The sequence below is a fragment of the Bactrocera dorsalis genome, chromosome 1 (assembly GCF_023373825.1).
Source record: "Bactrocera dorsalis isolate Fly_Bdor chromosome 1, ASM2337382v1, whole genome shotgun sequence".
In the NCBI taxonomy this organism is placed as follows: domain Eukaryota; kingdom Metazoa; phylum Arthropoda; class Insecta; order Diptera; family Tephritidae; genus Bactrocera; species Bactrocera dorsalis.
Window position 1 is genome coordinate 78,035,477 of NC_064303.1, and position 15,379 is coordinate 78,050,855.

Consider the following 15,379-nt stretch of genomic DNA (forward strand, 5'->3'; position numbering starts at 1 on the left):
GAGTTCGCCTTTTTTAAGTAGGTAGTCGCATTCAGACAAGGCGACTCCATTTCGTGCGACTTCTTCAATCTACTTTTGGAGAAAATAATTTTATTTGATGGAACGATGAGCTGTATGAGTTATACGACGACATTGACATAGTTCAGCGATATAAGGGACAGCTGGCTAGGTCATGTCGTCCGAATGGGGGAAAACGCTCCAGCTCTGAAAGTATTCGACGTAGTACTCTCCGGGGGGAATCGGAGGATCAGGTGGAGAAGGACCTGGCTGCAGAAGTCAGATAAATTGTCAAAAAGAAATACAATTTTTGTACAGATTTTGTTAAGCACTTTTATGTCCGGCTAGTCACTAATACGCTTTGGCTCGAAAATTTTCATGACCAGATAAGGTATTATCTTATTCACCTATAACTCATCTGCATGAATTTTTCCAACTTTCTTGCCAGAAACCATGCTAATAAACTTAAACTCCAGAAAGTGTTTTGACATTTTGTTCCTATTCAGAAAATTGTTTGTCACTCTGATCTTGAAGAAATATTGTCGAAGAACTATAGACTTGCATCGCAGACAATGAATCCGTTTGAGGTTCCTGCAGCTTCTTACAGCATTAAAACGATCCAAAATGATCCAACAAGTAGGGAAGTTCGGTTGTAACCGAACAATTTTTACTCTTTCAACTAGCAAATATCAAGGCTGTTGAAAAATTTAAATTAAACAAGTTAGAAAGGGCTAAGTTCGGGTGCAACCAAACATTTTATACTCTTGCAAATTGCAAGAAACAAATAAAGGGAAATACCTCAAGATGTAAAACGTCAACCAGAGGATCGGAATCTAAACAATTTTATTTAATATATACTGTCCGCAGTTAGCAAGAAGTTGGAATATCAACCATTTTTGATAAACAAAGATATTTTCGGTCAAAAGTCAAAACAATATATATGTAAACAAACTCAAACAAATGATATAATATACATCTGCATCCAAATAAACTATTAATTAGTAATAAGTAAACATACTAGTTAGTATAAATAGACGTAAGAACCGTATAATAAGTTAGTTTTAAGAGTATTAATACAGAGTACACATTTTGGTGCAGCTAAAAAATATATTCTTTTGATTCATTTTTACTTGCTGTAAAAATTAACTCGTGCAACCGTTGTAAAAGAATTCAAATATAAAGTAAAGTCAAGTAGGTGCTTTAAAATATTTATGTTAGTTATATGGAGTCTAGGAAATCTTTTTACCTGTTTTTTTTTTTAATTTTTGACCGAAAGATGCACCGTTATTAAAAAACACATTCACTTTTATCAAGAAAACTCTCATATTTGCGTATACTATATGCGGTATGAAGTCAACTAGAAATTTGAAAATCTTTCTATTAGGTATGTACATTAGAGTGGGTCAATTTTTTTCTTGACAAAGCGGTTATCAAAATCGTAAACTACGATGAATTCTAAGAAAATTTGCCCAAGAAACCATGGGTCTAAAATGAAAATCGAGCCTCCGGTTTTTAGCGAGAAATTTTCGTATATTGTATTTTGTAAAAAAAAAAATCCAATTCCTATTCCACTGTCGATTGTTTGCTTGTTTTGTAGCTATCGAAGCTAATTTGCTCAAATTTGGTATGTGATGTTGTATTTAAGCAGAAAATTCGACAGTACAGAAATTTTTTATAGGGGGCGTGGCACTGCCCACTTATGAGTTCATATGCATATCTCTGGAACCACCCCACCGATTTCGTTCAAATTTGGTATACATATTACACAATGCCTACTTAAGAGATATCTGGAAAATGATCGAAATCGGATAATAACCACGCCCACCTACCATATAACGGTAATTTTTGAAAACACTAAAAATCGGAAATTTTAATAACTGTTGAAGGGAAACATCTTGAGTTTGGTATTCGGTGTTGTATTGCAGCCAGAAATTCGACAATACGAAAATTTTGGCATGTCACCGCCCACTTTTGAGTGCATATGTAAATCTCTGGAACTTCTTTATCGATTTCGACTAAATTTGGTACACATTTTAGATTGTACCTAGTTAGGTGAGATTATGAAAATGATTAAAATTGGGCAAAAACTACGGCCACCTCCCATATAACGGTATTTTTCTGTACGGTCACTGCTTTATGTTTTCGACTCTAGTAGTTTTTACCAACGACCATACCACGCTGAATACATCGGTTCTCGTCCGATCACCGAAGCTTTTTAAAACCCGATCTAAATACTATTATTTTATAAATATCTAATTTATTTTTAAGGGTCACAACGTTTTATTTCTTAAAATTACAAAACCCATGAGCTTTTACATTTCTTGTGTATTGATGATTTAATGGCCAATTTCATAAAAAACTTTTTTAACATTAAGCTAAACATCAAAATTAGACCGTTATCTATACAGCTTCTAAAGCTGTTGGAATTTCATTTCGAACAAATCCAGACATAACCACTACTGTTAGTTTTCTTAAAAGATTTAATAACATTTTTGAATGTTTTCAATTTGTGTAGAGCACTTTCTCAAAATTGCAAGTATATAGAGATCTTAAGATCAACTTGATATGCATCACAAAAAGAACGCTGCTGAGAAGGTGTAGCAGCACCTGTACGGTCCCAGCTTGATGTTTTCGGCTCCAGTAGTTATTACTATTTTCCATTTCATTTATTGAAAAAAAAAAAACAAAATGAAAAGTTTCTCGTTAAAAACCGGAGGCTCCGTTTTGATTTTAGAGCCATGGTTTCTTGGGCAAATTTTCTTAGAATTCATCGTAGTTTACGATTTTGATAACCGCTTGGTGCATTTTTTTTGCTCCATACAAATTGACCCACTCTAATGTACATATATGAAGCTAAAGAAATTATTAATATATTAAATATTATAGAAAAGATTCTCTCCGAGTTTCTAAATTATATTTGACAGATTTGATGATATTTTCGATATAAAGTTCTCGGGACTTGAAAAGTTTTGGTCCGATTTGGGCAATTTTTGGCAATAAAATGGCATACCTCCACCTTGACACACTATTCCAAATATGTACATACATTGATTGCTTCCTGATATATAAACTAGAAGGTGAGAGCATCAGATGAATTTTAAAATTGTGTTACATATATGGGAAGTAAATAGTCATGGTTTTTGTCGAACTGTAATATAAAAATGTCAATATTATCCACCGAATTGATTGAATATTCCGGAGATATGTGATTTCATCCAAATGTGGGCAGAGCTACGCCCATCGTCCAAATTTGACAACAGTTCCTATAAGGCTCTGTCGTACCATTTCTGGCGCATTTATTTAAAGATGTATCGTACTTTTAGTAGTTTTTGAAATATTATATATTAATCGGGCCAAAGAGAGCTACAAATCATTTTACTGCACTAGAGAAAGCCACTTTTAAAGAAAATTGTAGGCGAAAGGTGAATTTTTAATTTATACTTCGCGTGTTTTCGAATAGTTAAATATTTTTTTGTGTAAGTTGGTAGTACTGTTAGTGACATCTATGCTAAAGTTCACGTCAAAATATTCATTAATATTTAAGATACGCCTCGTTTTGAGAAACTCTAAAAGTGAATTCTTCGATTTTTACTATGTCTGAATTTATTGAACAAAGAAGTGTGATAATGCACCATCTCATACTGCATTGGTTATTCGTAATAATTTCGCCACATTTTCAACTAATATCGTGCTGCTGATTTGCCTTCGTGTAAATTCTGGCTATTCAGAAAATTCACATGATCACTCCGAGGGCACCTTTTTGACTCAATTGCGGATATAAAAGCTGAATCGAAGAAGGCTCTGATGGCCATCATGACAGAGGATTTTTCGAAGTGCTATGAAGACTGGAAAATTCGTTGACATAGGTGTATTGCAACTGGAGGGGATTAATTTGAAAGAAATGAAAGGGGCAAAATTCACCATTCAATTTGATCACAGTAGTAGGTCCTCACTCTGGACTTCACTTTTGCTACCATGCTCTGTATTAACCTGCTCCACCTAACAAGATTCGATTGTCCCGGCCCCGTGCTTCTTCGATCGATCGCTTGTGCGAGTTTGTACATTCGTCCCAAACCATCAATTTGCACTACTTCAATATCCTAATTTGGGCGAATCTTCATTGACAAGATTCAGCGTAAGCCCAACACTGAGTGTGCGGTTCTGCTATCGACGGGTGCACGCGATGTTTCCATTGTGTAGTACTTTGACACTTCTACATTATAAAACAACGTCCGAGCAAACTCGTCTTCCCGGCACAGGCGGAAAATGAGGTGAGGGTGGTAATAGGCGGTGTAAGCAAATAAAACACTCGAATTAAATTATCGATTTTTCTCGATTAAAACTAAATTTTTGATTTGGCTTTTTCCATTAAAAAAAATTGGATTGGAATCAATAAATAATTACTATAAATAAAAAAAATCTTTTAAATTTCAAATAAATATTTCAACTCAACGCCGAAAGTAAAGGGAAAGACCATTGGAAAGATAAATAATATACTCGTTATATTATAGTTCATATCACACAAAAATATTAGAACTAATTTTAACGTCTCCTAAATGAGACCTAGGCCTAGGTGTAATCCCTCACTAATTGATTAAAGGGATTATACCACATTGATGAGGTATTCGAATAATCTCCTGTATCAAATTTAAATCGCTAAAAGAAAGTTTCGAAAATATTTTTTCGCAAGTACTCCATATATTACGCTAATGTCATGCAAAAGTGGTGCATATGGTTCTGTTGTTGTGACCGCACATTATTAAATGGCCTAAACACTTTGCTCGAAATGTGGTTAATTTAAGAATAATATGAATGTATTAAATAAAAAAATCTTTTAATCAATTCAATAAATATATGTACATACCATAAGTACAAACTAAAAAAACGTATTGTTTGTTTTTAAGATACGTACGGTATTAAAATTTTACAACAAATGCCCCATTTTGACATTCCCAATAAAAATACAAGTAATTCCAATTTAAAATGTATATTCAACATTTTCTATACTCAATTAATAAGGAAATATTTTATAACATTGGTAGAAATTTAATAAAATTCTTCAATACTAAATATTTAGTTTTCTATTATTACATACAAAATAACATTAGTTGGACTAAAACTATATAGATTGTATTAAAAATTATACTAATATCAGTAAACACGCGGCTATAAGTACAATGATTTCGCTTAAACTTTTAGCTACCACACCTGAAGCAGATACCTCTTTCGTAGAGTTTATCACTGTGTCCAGTATCGTATCTAATTCAGTTTTAACTATTTCTGGCAGCGGTTTCATCTTGGTATCGCATACAGTATTTGCGATTGCATCCACTACATTCGCAGTAAAAACACGGTAATTTACTCTGCCAGGATAGAGCTCATCATAAATGAATTCTTGTAATTTATTCGAAAGTACCCATAATCTATCTTCCGTATCGACCTTTACTTCGGTGGGAAATACGAATTCTTGCGCACTCGTGTAAACACGCCCCTGAGTATCGGTGGAATAATATGTATTAGTTGTACTCCAACAGTCCAGAGCATTTAGATTTGGTAAAGTATAAAACAATACTTCGGTACGTGGGTCTATAAATGCTGCTCCTGCTTGTCCGTTTGAGCCCCGCGCTCCTAAAACTTTGAAGTTATGGTAGATTTCACCAGAACTAGCAAAGGTTTTGTTTCTAAGAACACTTGTACTAACTGAAAACTCAGTTGTAGAGCTGAGTGGATGAAAGTATAGTATAGCATAGCCATCTTCCTGTGGTTTAGATAGGGCCAAACCGTACAAACCATCATCCCATTGAAATTCTATACCATCTATACTGTAATTTCCAGCTAATGGATCAGGATGAAAGAAATTGTGCTGTACACGCCATGAATCATCTTGTGCCCATGAATAAACTATTAGACCAGGGGCACCTAAATCAGCAGCATAGGCAAAAGAATATTCGCAATTAGAGTCCTCTACCGCTAAATTTGCGAAGAACGAGCCTTGTTTCATATGACTGTTAGGAAATTTGTAGCGACGTAAAAGGTTATCATTATGCAAATCATAAACTAATAACTGGGCGGTTCCAAATATAGTTGTATTCTCTAAAACGCCTGCAATACGCGAGTCTAGTACCCACAGTCGGCCACAGCGATCAGCTCGAATTCGAAATGGAGAAACAAGCTCTGGATCCGAGTCGGCAAGGTTATGTGCCTCCCAACTAGGGTATGGAATGAGTAATGGTGATTTTGTAGATTTTTCTGAAAATATAATATAGTTATTAGTGAAGAAATTACTATACTTTAAGGCTTTTTTAATTAAAATTTTTGATTTTAGTAATTTTAATTTTAATTGATTATGCGCTTGTTTAGCGCACATTGATAATATAAATATGTATTTATGTATACACATATACAAAGTATTTAGCTTTATTAAATGATATTTTACGAAGCCACACTAACGTGCAGAAATTACCTGATTGCTCATAGCCCGCTGAATATGGAAAACAAATATAGCATTAGTTTAGACGCTGGTCGATCGTTTAAATTTAGAAAGTAGGAAAGACAAACCTATATTCTGCGTCATATAATTTGAAAAGACAAATTTTGCCTTGAACACAATATAAAAGCAAATATGAACGTTAAACTGGTTTCTTTTAATTCTAAACATTCCATATTCGAACACACGTATGTATGCACATATACTCATACAGAAATAATCCAGGTGTTGTTTTCGCAACAAACAGAATAGAATATATGCTTTCATTACTTTGAATATAATTTTTGTTGTTTGGCCGAAAAGGTGCATGACTTTAGAAAAATGTAAGCAATAAATCAAAGCAAGTATTGAAAACTGCCAAATGCACAGACTATGACTAAGAAGTTACAGAATATATAGATGTATGTACATATGTATATGTATAACCCTTTTATGTATATGATTGTAAAAACTGTAGCTGATTCGGCACTGCTTGAACCGGTCTTTATTATTTCAATTTGTTAATTGAATATTTTTTCGTATTTCACATATTATTTATAAAAATATAACTTTTTCTAAGCCTCTATTTTATATAAGATTTTTTTTTTTAAGATTTTTAAATTTGTCACATATCACAATATTCAAAATTTTGAAATACAAAACTAATTTAATTCTATACGCTCTTTATGTTTGAATTAATTTCTGTTCTTTTAAATACAAAATTTCTTCCGCGTAAGTAAATAAATAAAAATTCTCATACTTTTATCCGAGGGGTTTTTCGTTCAGTATTAATCCCAGAAGAAAATTTAAGTTCGAGTAAAGCCGCACAATGAAAATTATAAGAAGGCATCTGCAAAATACACGGAAATATGAAAATATTTCACTTTGAAAATGTCAACGGAATGCATTCATTTTTTCTTATTAAATTATAGTTTTATTAAAATATATAAAAATATCTTTCTTAATTCTTCTAAATTTTTGGAAATGAATCTCAGCTATAACGAAAATCCGGCAAGATTCTTATTAATATCTCCAAGCCCTTTCCAGTATATTAGTATATGTATACTATTTAGTCTAAAATCAATCATACGAAATCACTGGCAGATATTTGAATCGATTCAGTCCATTTCTAGATGAGATTCGCTTCTTATATATGTATGTATTTGCGATAAATTTACTTGATATCTTCATTCAAATTTTTTAACTGTATAAATAGGTCGCTAGTTTTAAACTATAAAATTTAAGTGTGATAACGCCTGCTAAAATGAACAAGAATTAGAACAAAAGGCATCCTAACCAATTTGCAAATAAGTAGTAAACCAGTGGCAACTTGGAATCTGATCTTGTTACCATTTAAGAGGTTTGTACAGAAAGTATCGCGGTTTTCTAATTTTCTCGGGGTTTGTTTATTCGATTTTCGATTGTTTTGTTGCCTTATATTGGTACTCATATCCTTGAATTATGCTGAGAAGTCGGCCATTTTAAATGTTTAGTCGGTTTTTTGCTTATTCCAAAAGATTGATCAAAGGAAATAAAAACTGCATCGAAGGAAGATCTAATGAAGATCACAAAAATTTTTAAGAAGTAATTTTTGCTTTGAAAACTGGAAAAAATTTCTATCAGCGAAATGCAACATATCTGGGTGTGTTTATTTTGAAGGGAATATTCATGATATTCATGAATATGAATATAAAATAGTAGATAAATACTTTATTAAGAAATACACAATTCGTAATACATGTTGAACAAACCTTATATAACATCTTCAATCTGTATTTTTTTATCTGACTCACCATTGATATCAAAATAAGCCAATGACGCTGGTACACCGTCTCGCCATCGTGGCAAAGCAACATACATTCGTGACCTATATACTTCCAACCCAAAAGGTATAACGTTATCTGGCCGAAATTCATGATTTTCAATTGCCGTCCAACGTGCTTCGGCATTTTCATATTTAAAGTCCATCTCCTTCCATTCGAATGCAATACGCAAATTATCTTTGGTTTTAGCCAAAACAGCAAAAAGTAATATAAGGCAAGTACTTTTTCTTAGCCTCTCACACATTTTGTATTTGTTATTTCTCCTCGTCAACCAAAGTGATAATTGGATTAATATCTTTATTTTATTACCGGCTTGTACGGCTTCGTTATGAATTTTAGCTTATCCACACAATTATAAAAAATACCTATGTATGTTCAAATCGATACGGACATTTTTGTTCGTGAGGTGATTTTGAGGAGTTACTAAAAGTATAAAAAGGTTTGAAAATACGGGATTATTATAAGTAATATATTTTTTTAGGTTCGATTAATTTAATTTGTTACTTAAGTATTCATTCATTATTAAGCACAACTTTTTTTCAATAAAATTAATTATTGGATCTGCTTTTTGTTTTAAATCCTAACAATAAGCTATAAAATCTTAAATCTTTTTAAAAACTAGACAAGCTCAAGCAAGCGATTGGGCTGTTTTGAAATCCGTTGCTCTTTAGTACGCAGGCATATTTCTTCGTTTAAAGAGGTTCGCAGGAACGTACTTTTGTATTATATCAATATTATATATATCCATTGGCTTAAGGACCGCATAATATAAAAGAACTTTGTTGTCTAGGCTAAGTTTAGAGTTTTTATTTAAAAACAGCTCGATGCATTATATGTTTTGTTTATTTATTGTTTTTATTTAAATTAATTGATACATAGTACATACATTTATAAATATAATTACTTACATAAGAATCTAAATGTATGAACGTTTTAACAAATTATTGCACCTCTCTATTTATTTCTTCTTAATGCTCATGCGACACTGTTGCAAACGTGTTTCTTTCAAAACAACAATATATGTAATTCAACTCCTGTATACAAGTATAATTCGATCTATTGAACTCTGTTTACATACATAAGCATTTAAAGGTAAATTTTAAATACCTTCATACGTGCCTGCTGTACTATTGATAACACAGTCTAGATAATTTTGATTTCCCGCGTATAACAAATTACTAGATGATATGGTATAAGTGAAAACGAATTGCAATCCAATCTATTGTTTACATGGTACAAATAACAATGCGAATTAAATATATAGCCTTTCTTTAATCTAATGTGAGTAAACATGGATGAAGAACAATAATTTTTTAAGATACCTGCTGGTGGCTAATTTTGTAAAATGAAGACTTTCCAAAGCAAGCATGAAAAGAGTGCCGTTAGCAACTATTCTACATAACTAAAAAAAAAAACGATTCAAAGAGGTTTTATATCTACCTTTCTTTGGTAAAGCATCTATAAAATGTTTGTCAGTATTCCACACAGAGTAGTGAAAAACATCCTTCATAAAAAAAATAGTTCAGGCTGAGTTACTTTAATAGAATTATGACCAATTTACTTTCAGAAAAATTTCTGGAATATATTTAGCATTGTAATACTACCTGTATTGTATTTTGCATCAATCAGCTCTAAAATAAAAACGCTAATACCGCCTTTCATAAACAATTATGCAATTCACAAGTCTCATAAAGTTGTAAGTTATAACGATTCGAAAACATAGCATTGAGAATTGTAAATGTGTAAACTCATTTTTGTATGAAATTCAACAACAATTTTTTTAAAGAAGTGTAAAAATTTATAATTTTACGATGCTTTACGACAGGTTGTGAGTACCCCAAATATGTTTAACGTAAATGAGCATAAAAAAATGAATGTTTAAAAAATTATTATTTCGTTTATGTTGCACAAAAAAATTTAGTTATACTGATAATAATGATAAAAAAGCCTACCCATTTTTTTAAGAAGCAAAAAATTTTAAGTGAGAATTTTATGTTGAAAACTTGAGATTAAACTGAAATAAGGTGAAAAGTAACTGATTTAAATAAAAAAATTCCAACCAAATAATCGGTTATTATTTAAAATTTTCACATAAATTTTGCGATTACATTAAAAAGTGTTTTTTCATAGTGGCTAATAAACTTTTTTCCTACCATTTTTTAATTTAGAAATTGTTTTATATTACCATTAAATATACCTAGTATTAGTTCCCTTTACATGTTTTTTCCTTTCATCGAATTTGTAGAAGGAACCCACAAATGAGGCAACAAAAAGATGTAAGCCAGCTTAGTGATTTTAGCTTTTTCATTGAAGAACGATGCCGTTTGCACATACTCGTATATCATTGCCCCATGACTAATAATTTTAGAGGAGCCATCGGGTAGTGTCAAAGTACACCTTAAGGGGCTATACCAGTGTGACAATTTCAAAAAAAAATTTTTTTATTTACTTTTTCGATAGCTTATATTTCCAAAAATATCCTGTGAAATTAGGTCGTATCTTGAATAGTTTTTGGATGGCAGCGTTCTAAAGAGCTACCGCTCGGAGGTGCGAACATATATAAGTGAAACTTTAAACGCGTTTTTCTCGAAACGACATTTTTCAAAATTGCTGGCGTCATAACTCAACCAGAAATTGGCCGATCGACTTCAAATTAAATTTGAAATACATTGAATATATTTACTATACAATGGCCTACGATCTTTTTGATTGGTTGAAAATTGTCAATTTGGCATTAAAAAAACAACTATTTTTTCCTAAAAAACATGTTTACATATACGGGTATATAAAATAACATATTCTTAAAGATCATTTACTCCTCCGTATATAACTAATATATCAATCCATCAATTTGAAACGTAATTTTATATACGGCATTTATTACTAAAAATAATTTTTTTCCTTTGCTTATTTTATTGAACACCTGTTTACGCTGCAAAATGATATTATGCCCAGTACTCATATAAACTTATGAAATAATTAAACTACTGGTCCACTGTCTTTGCCATTTATGTCCGCCAAATTTTAATGTAGATATCAATATGAATGTAAAGACAACTAGACAAACCAATTAATATGCAAACACAATTCAAGTTAGTATTGTATATATCGATCAGGTTTGCGCCTTAAGTCTTTTGTTTTTCAAAGCTTAATTAAAATAATTTGTATTTTCTATCATTTAATATATTTTACTTTTAAAAACCTTAAAGGTGATGTAACATTTACAATTTATGGTTACAATGGTTTCCACATACTTATATTTTGAAACTATTAAACTTCTTTACACCGTTTTTAAAAATCGCTGTCAAATAATTTAATTAATGTTGCTTAAAACTTTCACGATTTAGATACTCAACATAACGTTTCTTTTTTCATTTTTCATTTGGTACATGAATGCAGGTGTAAAGATATACTCTAATATATTTAAACGCGAATCGCTTGAAATTATATTACCTAAATGCGGTTGTACTTTGAAACTACTAGCAAATAAACAGCTAAGAATTTACTTTGTTTTGTTTTCTTATTCCACTCAATAAAAACATGAAGTTTTACAATTGTTCTATAGCACTTAATATCGATTATCACTCCGTATATAGAACATACTTTTTTGTTCAATTATTAATTTATAAATTAAATATGTATTATTAATATATAAGTACATGCAGTTACTCATAATTCTTATTTTTTTACATTTTCTTTACTGATTTGTTATTATTATACATGCACTCATGAAATTGGCTAAAGGGAATAACACGTTTTGATTAAATTATTTTTCTCGATCCGACTCTTTACTGTACGCATTGACTTCTTTGCAGTATGTCACTCGAAATGAAACTAAAAGTAGTTTCCGTAAATTGAAATGGCTAAGACGAATCAACCATAACTGCTAACTTCCACGAACGTCTGAAATTGAGTGATCGTGTTGAAGTCTCTTTACTCAAGTGATTTTTCAAAGAGACCAACTCAAACTTTTTTTTACTTATTCGTAATGAGTCATAACTTATGACTATGGGTCATAAATACTTTTATGATTGCATATGTTTTCAATTTGAATAAAATAAATAAATGAGACATTGTTAAAGACAGTGCAGCCAGATGATTAAATTAGAAAAAAGATACAAGAAAGTATAAGTGTAGCTCTGGACATATACATAATGTATTAATTATTTTGTGTACAAATGACAAACAGAATTAGTTTGGGCAATGAATTAAACATTTTAGTTATGTACATTTTTAGAATTAGCAAACATTTATAGTAATACTTTTTATTTTGTACAAAAAAATTTTCCTTGTAACCAGATTTTATCTAACTATTTCAATATTCGTTTGTGTTCTTCGATGCTAGTCTTTTTTAAATAAATGCAGTTATCACACAATGGGGCTTACGGCTTGGAAAGGAGCGACATTTTTTGTCTGTATGTCAATTCATGGGCTTACGAGTAAATCGAACCACGTATAATGCGGACGTCTAGTAGATTGGACATACGCACATATATTTCAAAAACCAAATTCTCTCTACCACTTCCAGATAAAGTGTAAAAATGGGAAAAATAAGACGATAACCATATCCGCTCCATATAAAAGTTATGTTGAAAACTACTAAATTATTTTTCTGAAGAAAAACGTCACAAGCATTAGATTTCACGCCAAGATGGCACCTCGTATCTCACCGATCAATTTCAGCTGAATTGATTAGCATCCGTCTGATTCTTTTGGTTAACGTTTTATATCGTTTAAAGCAGCAGTGCGATATAGAAATAAAACTTTGCAGAGAAAATGCACCCAAGGTATACTGTCTCTAATCATGGAAAGCGCGAGAGTATAAAATGTGAAGTTACACCAAAACCTAGCCTTCCTTATTGATTCTATTCGATTAATTAAGCTTAGAACCGTGACATACTCGTAGATGTACAACTTAATCTCGTGACTTGAGCACTTAGTGCCCAGTAAAGTATTTTGTATGGAAATTTACACTTTTAAGACTTTTTTTTATAGAAAAATATTTCGCATGTTTCTTCTTCTTCTTTACTGGCGTAGACACCGCTTACGCGATTATAGCCGAGTTTGCATGTTTATGCAAATAATTTAATGAGGCTTCGGTTTATTGCTAGAAACAAAGGTATTTTTATTGAAAAATATGAAAATCAAATAAAGTTAAATTGCGAACTGCTCAAATGGATGAAATTCTTCGCTCATTATAATCATGTATGACTTGTGGTTTTTTGGTTACAGGTCTACAACTTTGCTTCCGCCGTTTTCCAATAGATGTCTCTAGAGTCAAGAAGACCCTAGTGTTAAATCGCCGTTTTTTTTATCATTTGTTTATTAAACTTAGAAGAGTACGCAAAATAAATTTCAAAAAAAAATTTTTTTCATCGAGTTATGCGTCCTTGAAGAAAAGGGGGGAAAAAGAGGCCGTGTCCTCATCGCCATGATTTCTACCCTTGTCGCCATCTGAAAAATACAACAATGGCAGATTCTTAATGAGTACGAATGTCGCTATGTCATGAAGCAGTAAAACTAAAAAAAAAATTCATAAAATAGCGGCTACTCAAAAAAGAAGGTCGATTTTTTCACTAATTTTTCAAATTTGTTGATTTTTTTTTTAAATTATAAATTTCAAATTTTTATTTTTTGTTGCTTCTAGTGAAAGATATATATTTAAAGAATATTCATGCCAAATTTCAAATAAATCGGCTGATTAGAATTTGAGATATTGTGGCTCTTCTTCTTCTTCTTCTTTACTGGCGTAGACACCGCTTACGCGATTATAGCCGAGTCCACAACAGCGCGCCAGTCGTTTCTTCTCTTCGCTACGTGGCGCCAATTGGATATTCCAAGCGAAGCCAGGTCCTTCTCCACTTGGTCCTTCCAACGGAGTGGAGGTCTTCTTCTTCCTCTGCTTCCCGCGGCGAATACTTTCAGAGCTGGAGTGTTTTCATCCATCCGGACAACATGACCTAGCCAGCGTAGCCGCTGTCTTTTAATTCGCTGAACTATGGCAATGTCGTCGTATATCTCGTACAGCTCATCGTTCCATCGAATGCGTTATTCGCCGTGGCCAACGCGCAAAGGACTATAAATATTTCGCAGAACTTTTCTCTCGAAAACTCGCAACGTCGACTCATCGGTTGTAGTCATCGTCCAAGCCTCTGCACCATATAGCAGGACGGGAATTATGAGCGACTTATAGAGTTTGGCTGTCGTTCGTCGAGAGAGGACTTTACTTTTCAATTGCCTACTCAGTCCGAAGTAGCACCTGTTGGCAAGAGTGATCCTCCGTTGGATTTCCAGGCTGACATTTTTGGTGGTGTTAATGCTGGTTCCCAAATAGACGAAATTATTTACAACTTCAAAGTTATGACTGTCAACAGTGACGTGGGAGCCAAGTCGCGAGTGCGACGACTGTTTGTTTGATGACAGGAGATATTTCGTCTTGCCCTCGTTCACTGCCAGACCCATTTGCGTTGCTTCCTTGTTCAGTCTGGAGAAAGCAGAACTAACGGCGCGGGTGTTGAGACCGATGATATCAATATCATCGGCATACGCCAGCAGCTGTACACTCTTATAAAAGATTATACCTGCTCGATTCAGTTCTGCGACTCGAATAATTTTCTCCAGCAGCAGATTGAAAAAGTCGCACGATAGAGAGCCGCCTTGTCTGAAACCTTCTTTGGTATCGAACGGCTCGGAGAGGTCCTTCCCGATCCTGATGGAGCTTTTCGTGTTGCTCAACGTCAGTTTACACAGCCGTATTAGTTTTGCGGGGATACCAAATTCAGACATCGCGGCATAAAGACAGCTCCTTTTCGTGCTGTCGAAAGCAGCTTTGAAATCGACGAATAGGTGGTGAGTGTCGATTCTCCTTTCACGGGTCTTTTCCAAGATTTGGCGCATGGCGAATATCTGGTCGGTTGTTGATTTACCTGGTCTGAAGCCACACTGATAAGGTCCAATCAGTTTGTTCACGGTGGGCTTTGATCTTTCACACAATACGCTCGATAGAACCTTGTACGCGATGTTAAGGAGGCTTATCCCACGGTAGTTGGCGCAGATTGTGGGGTCTCCTTTTTTATGGATTGGGCATAGCACA

At 32.9% G+C, this 15,379-nt stretch overlaps 3 protein-coding genes across 5 annotated transcripts in view; 1 reads left to right on the forward strand and 2 right to left on the reverse strand.

The window, feature by feature from the left end:
* LOC125776853 (SAFB-like transcription modulator) overlaps positions 1-15,379 on the forward strand; it is a 502,085-nt gene that overhangs the window by 371,356 nt on the left and 115,350 nt on the right. The window lies entirely within an intron of this gene.
* Positions 4,995-8,530, reverse strand: LOC105229980 (protein yellow). Its single transcript, XM_019991938.3, has 2 exons — positions 8,257-8,530; positions 4,995-6,246 (listed from the first exon to the last, which is right to left on the reverse strand). The coding sequence occupies exons 1-2, from the start codon at positions 8,528-8,530 to the stop codon at positions 5,138-5,140; spliced, it is 1,383 nt and encodes a 460-aa protein (XP_019847497.1). The 3' UTR covers positions 4,995-5,137.
* LOC105224561 (BUB3-interacting and GLEBS motif-containing protein ZNF207) overlaps positions 8,619-15,379 on the reverse strand; it is a 48,918-nt gene continuing 42,157 nt past the window's right edge. The window contains exons 6-7 of one of the 3 annotated variants that reach the window (XR_007422020.1): positions 11,946-13,740; positions 8,619-8,709 (exon numbers count right to left, since the gene is read on the reverse strand). Coding sequence is in view for 1 of the 3 variants with exons in the window: in XM_049450453.1 (XP_049306410.1) it covers positions 8,707-8,709 (3 nt within the window). In the remaining 2 variants the exon portion in view is untranslated. Of the gene's footprint in view, positions 8,710-11,889; positions 13,741-15,379 lie in introns of all 3 variants that reach the window. The other 2 variants (XR_007422019.1, XM_049450453.1) reach the window with 2 other exon arrangements.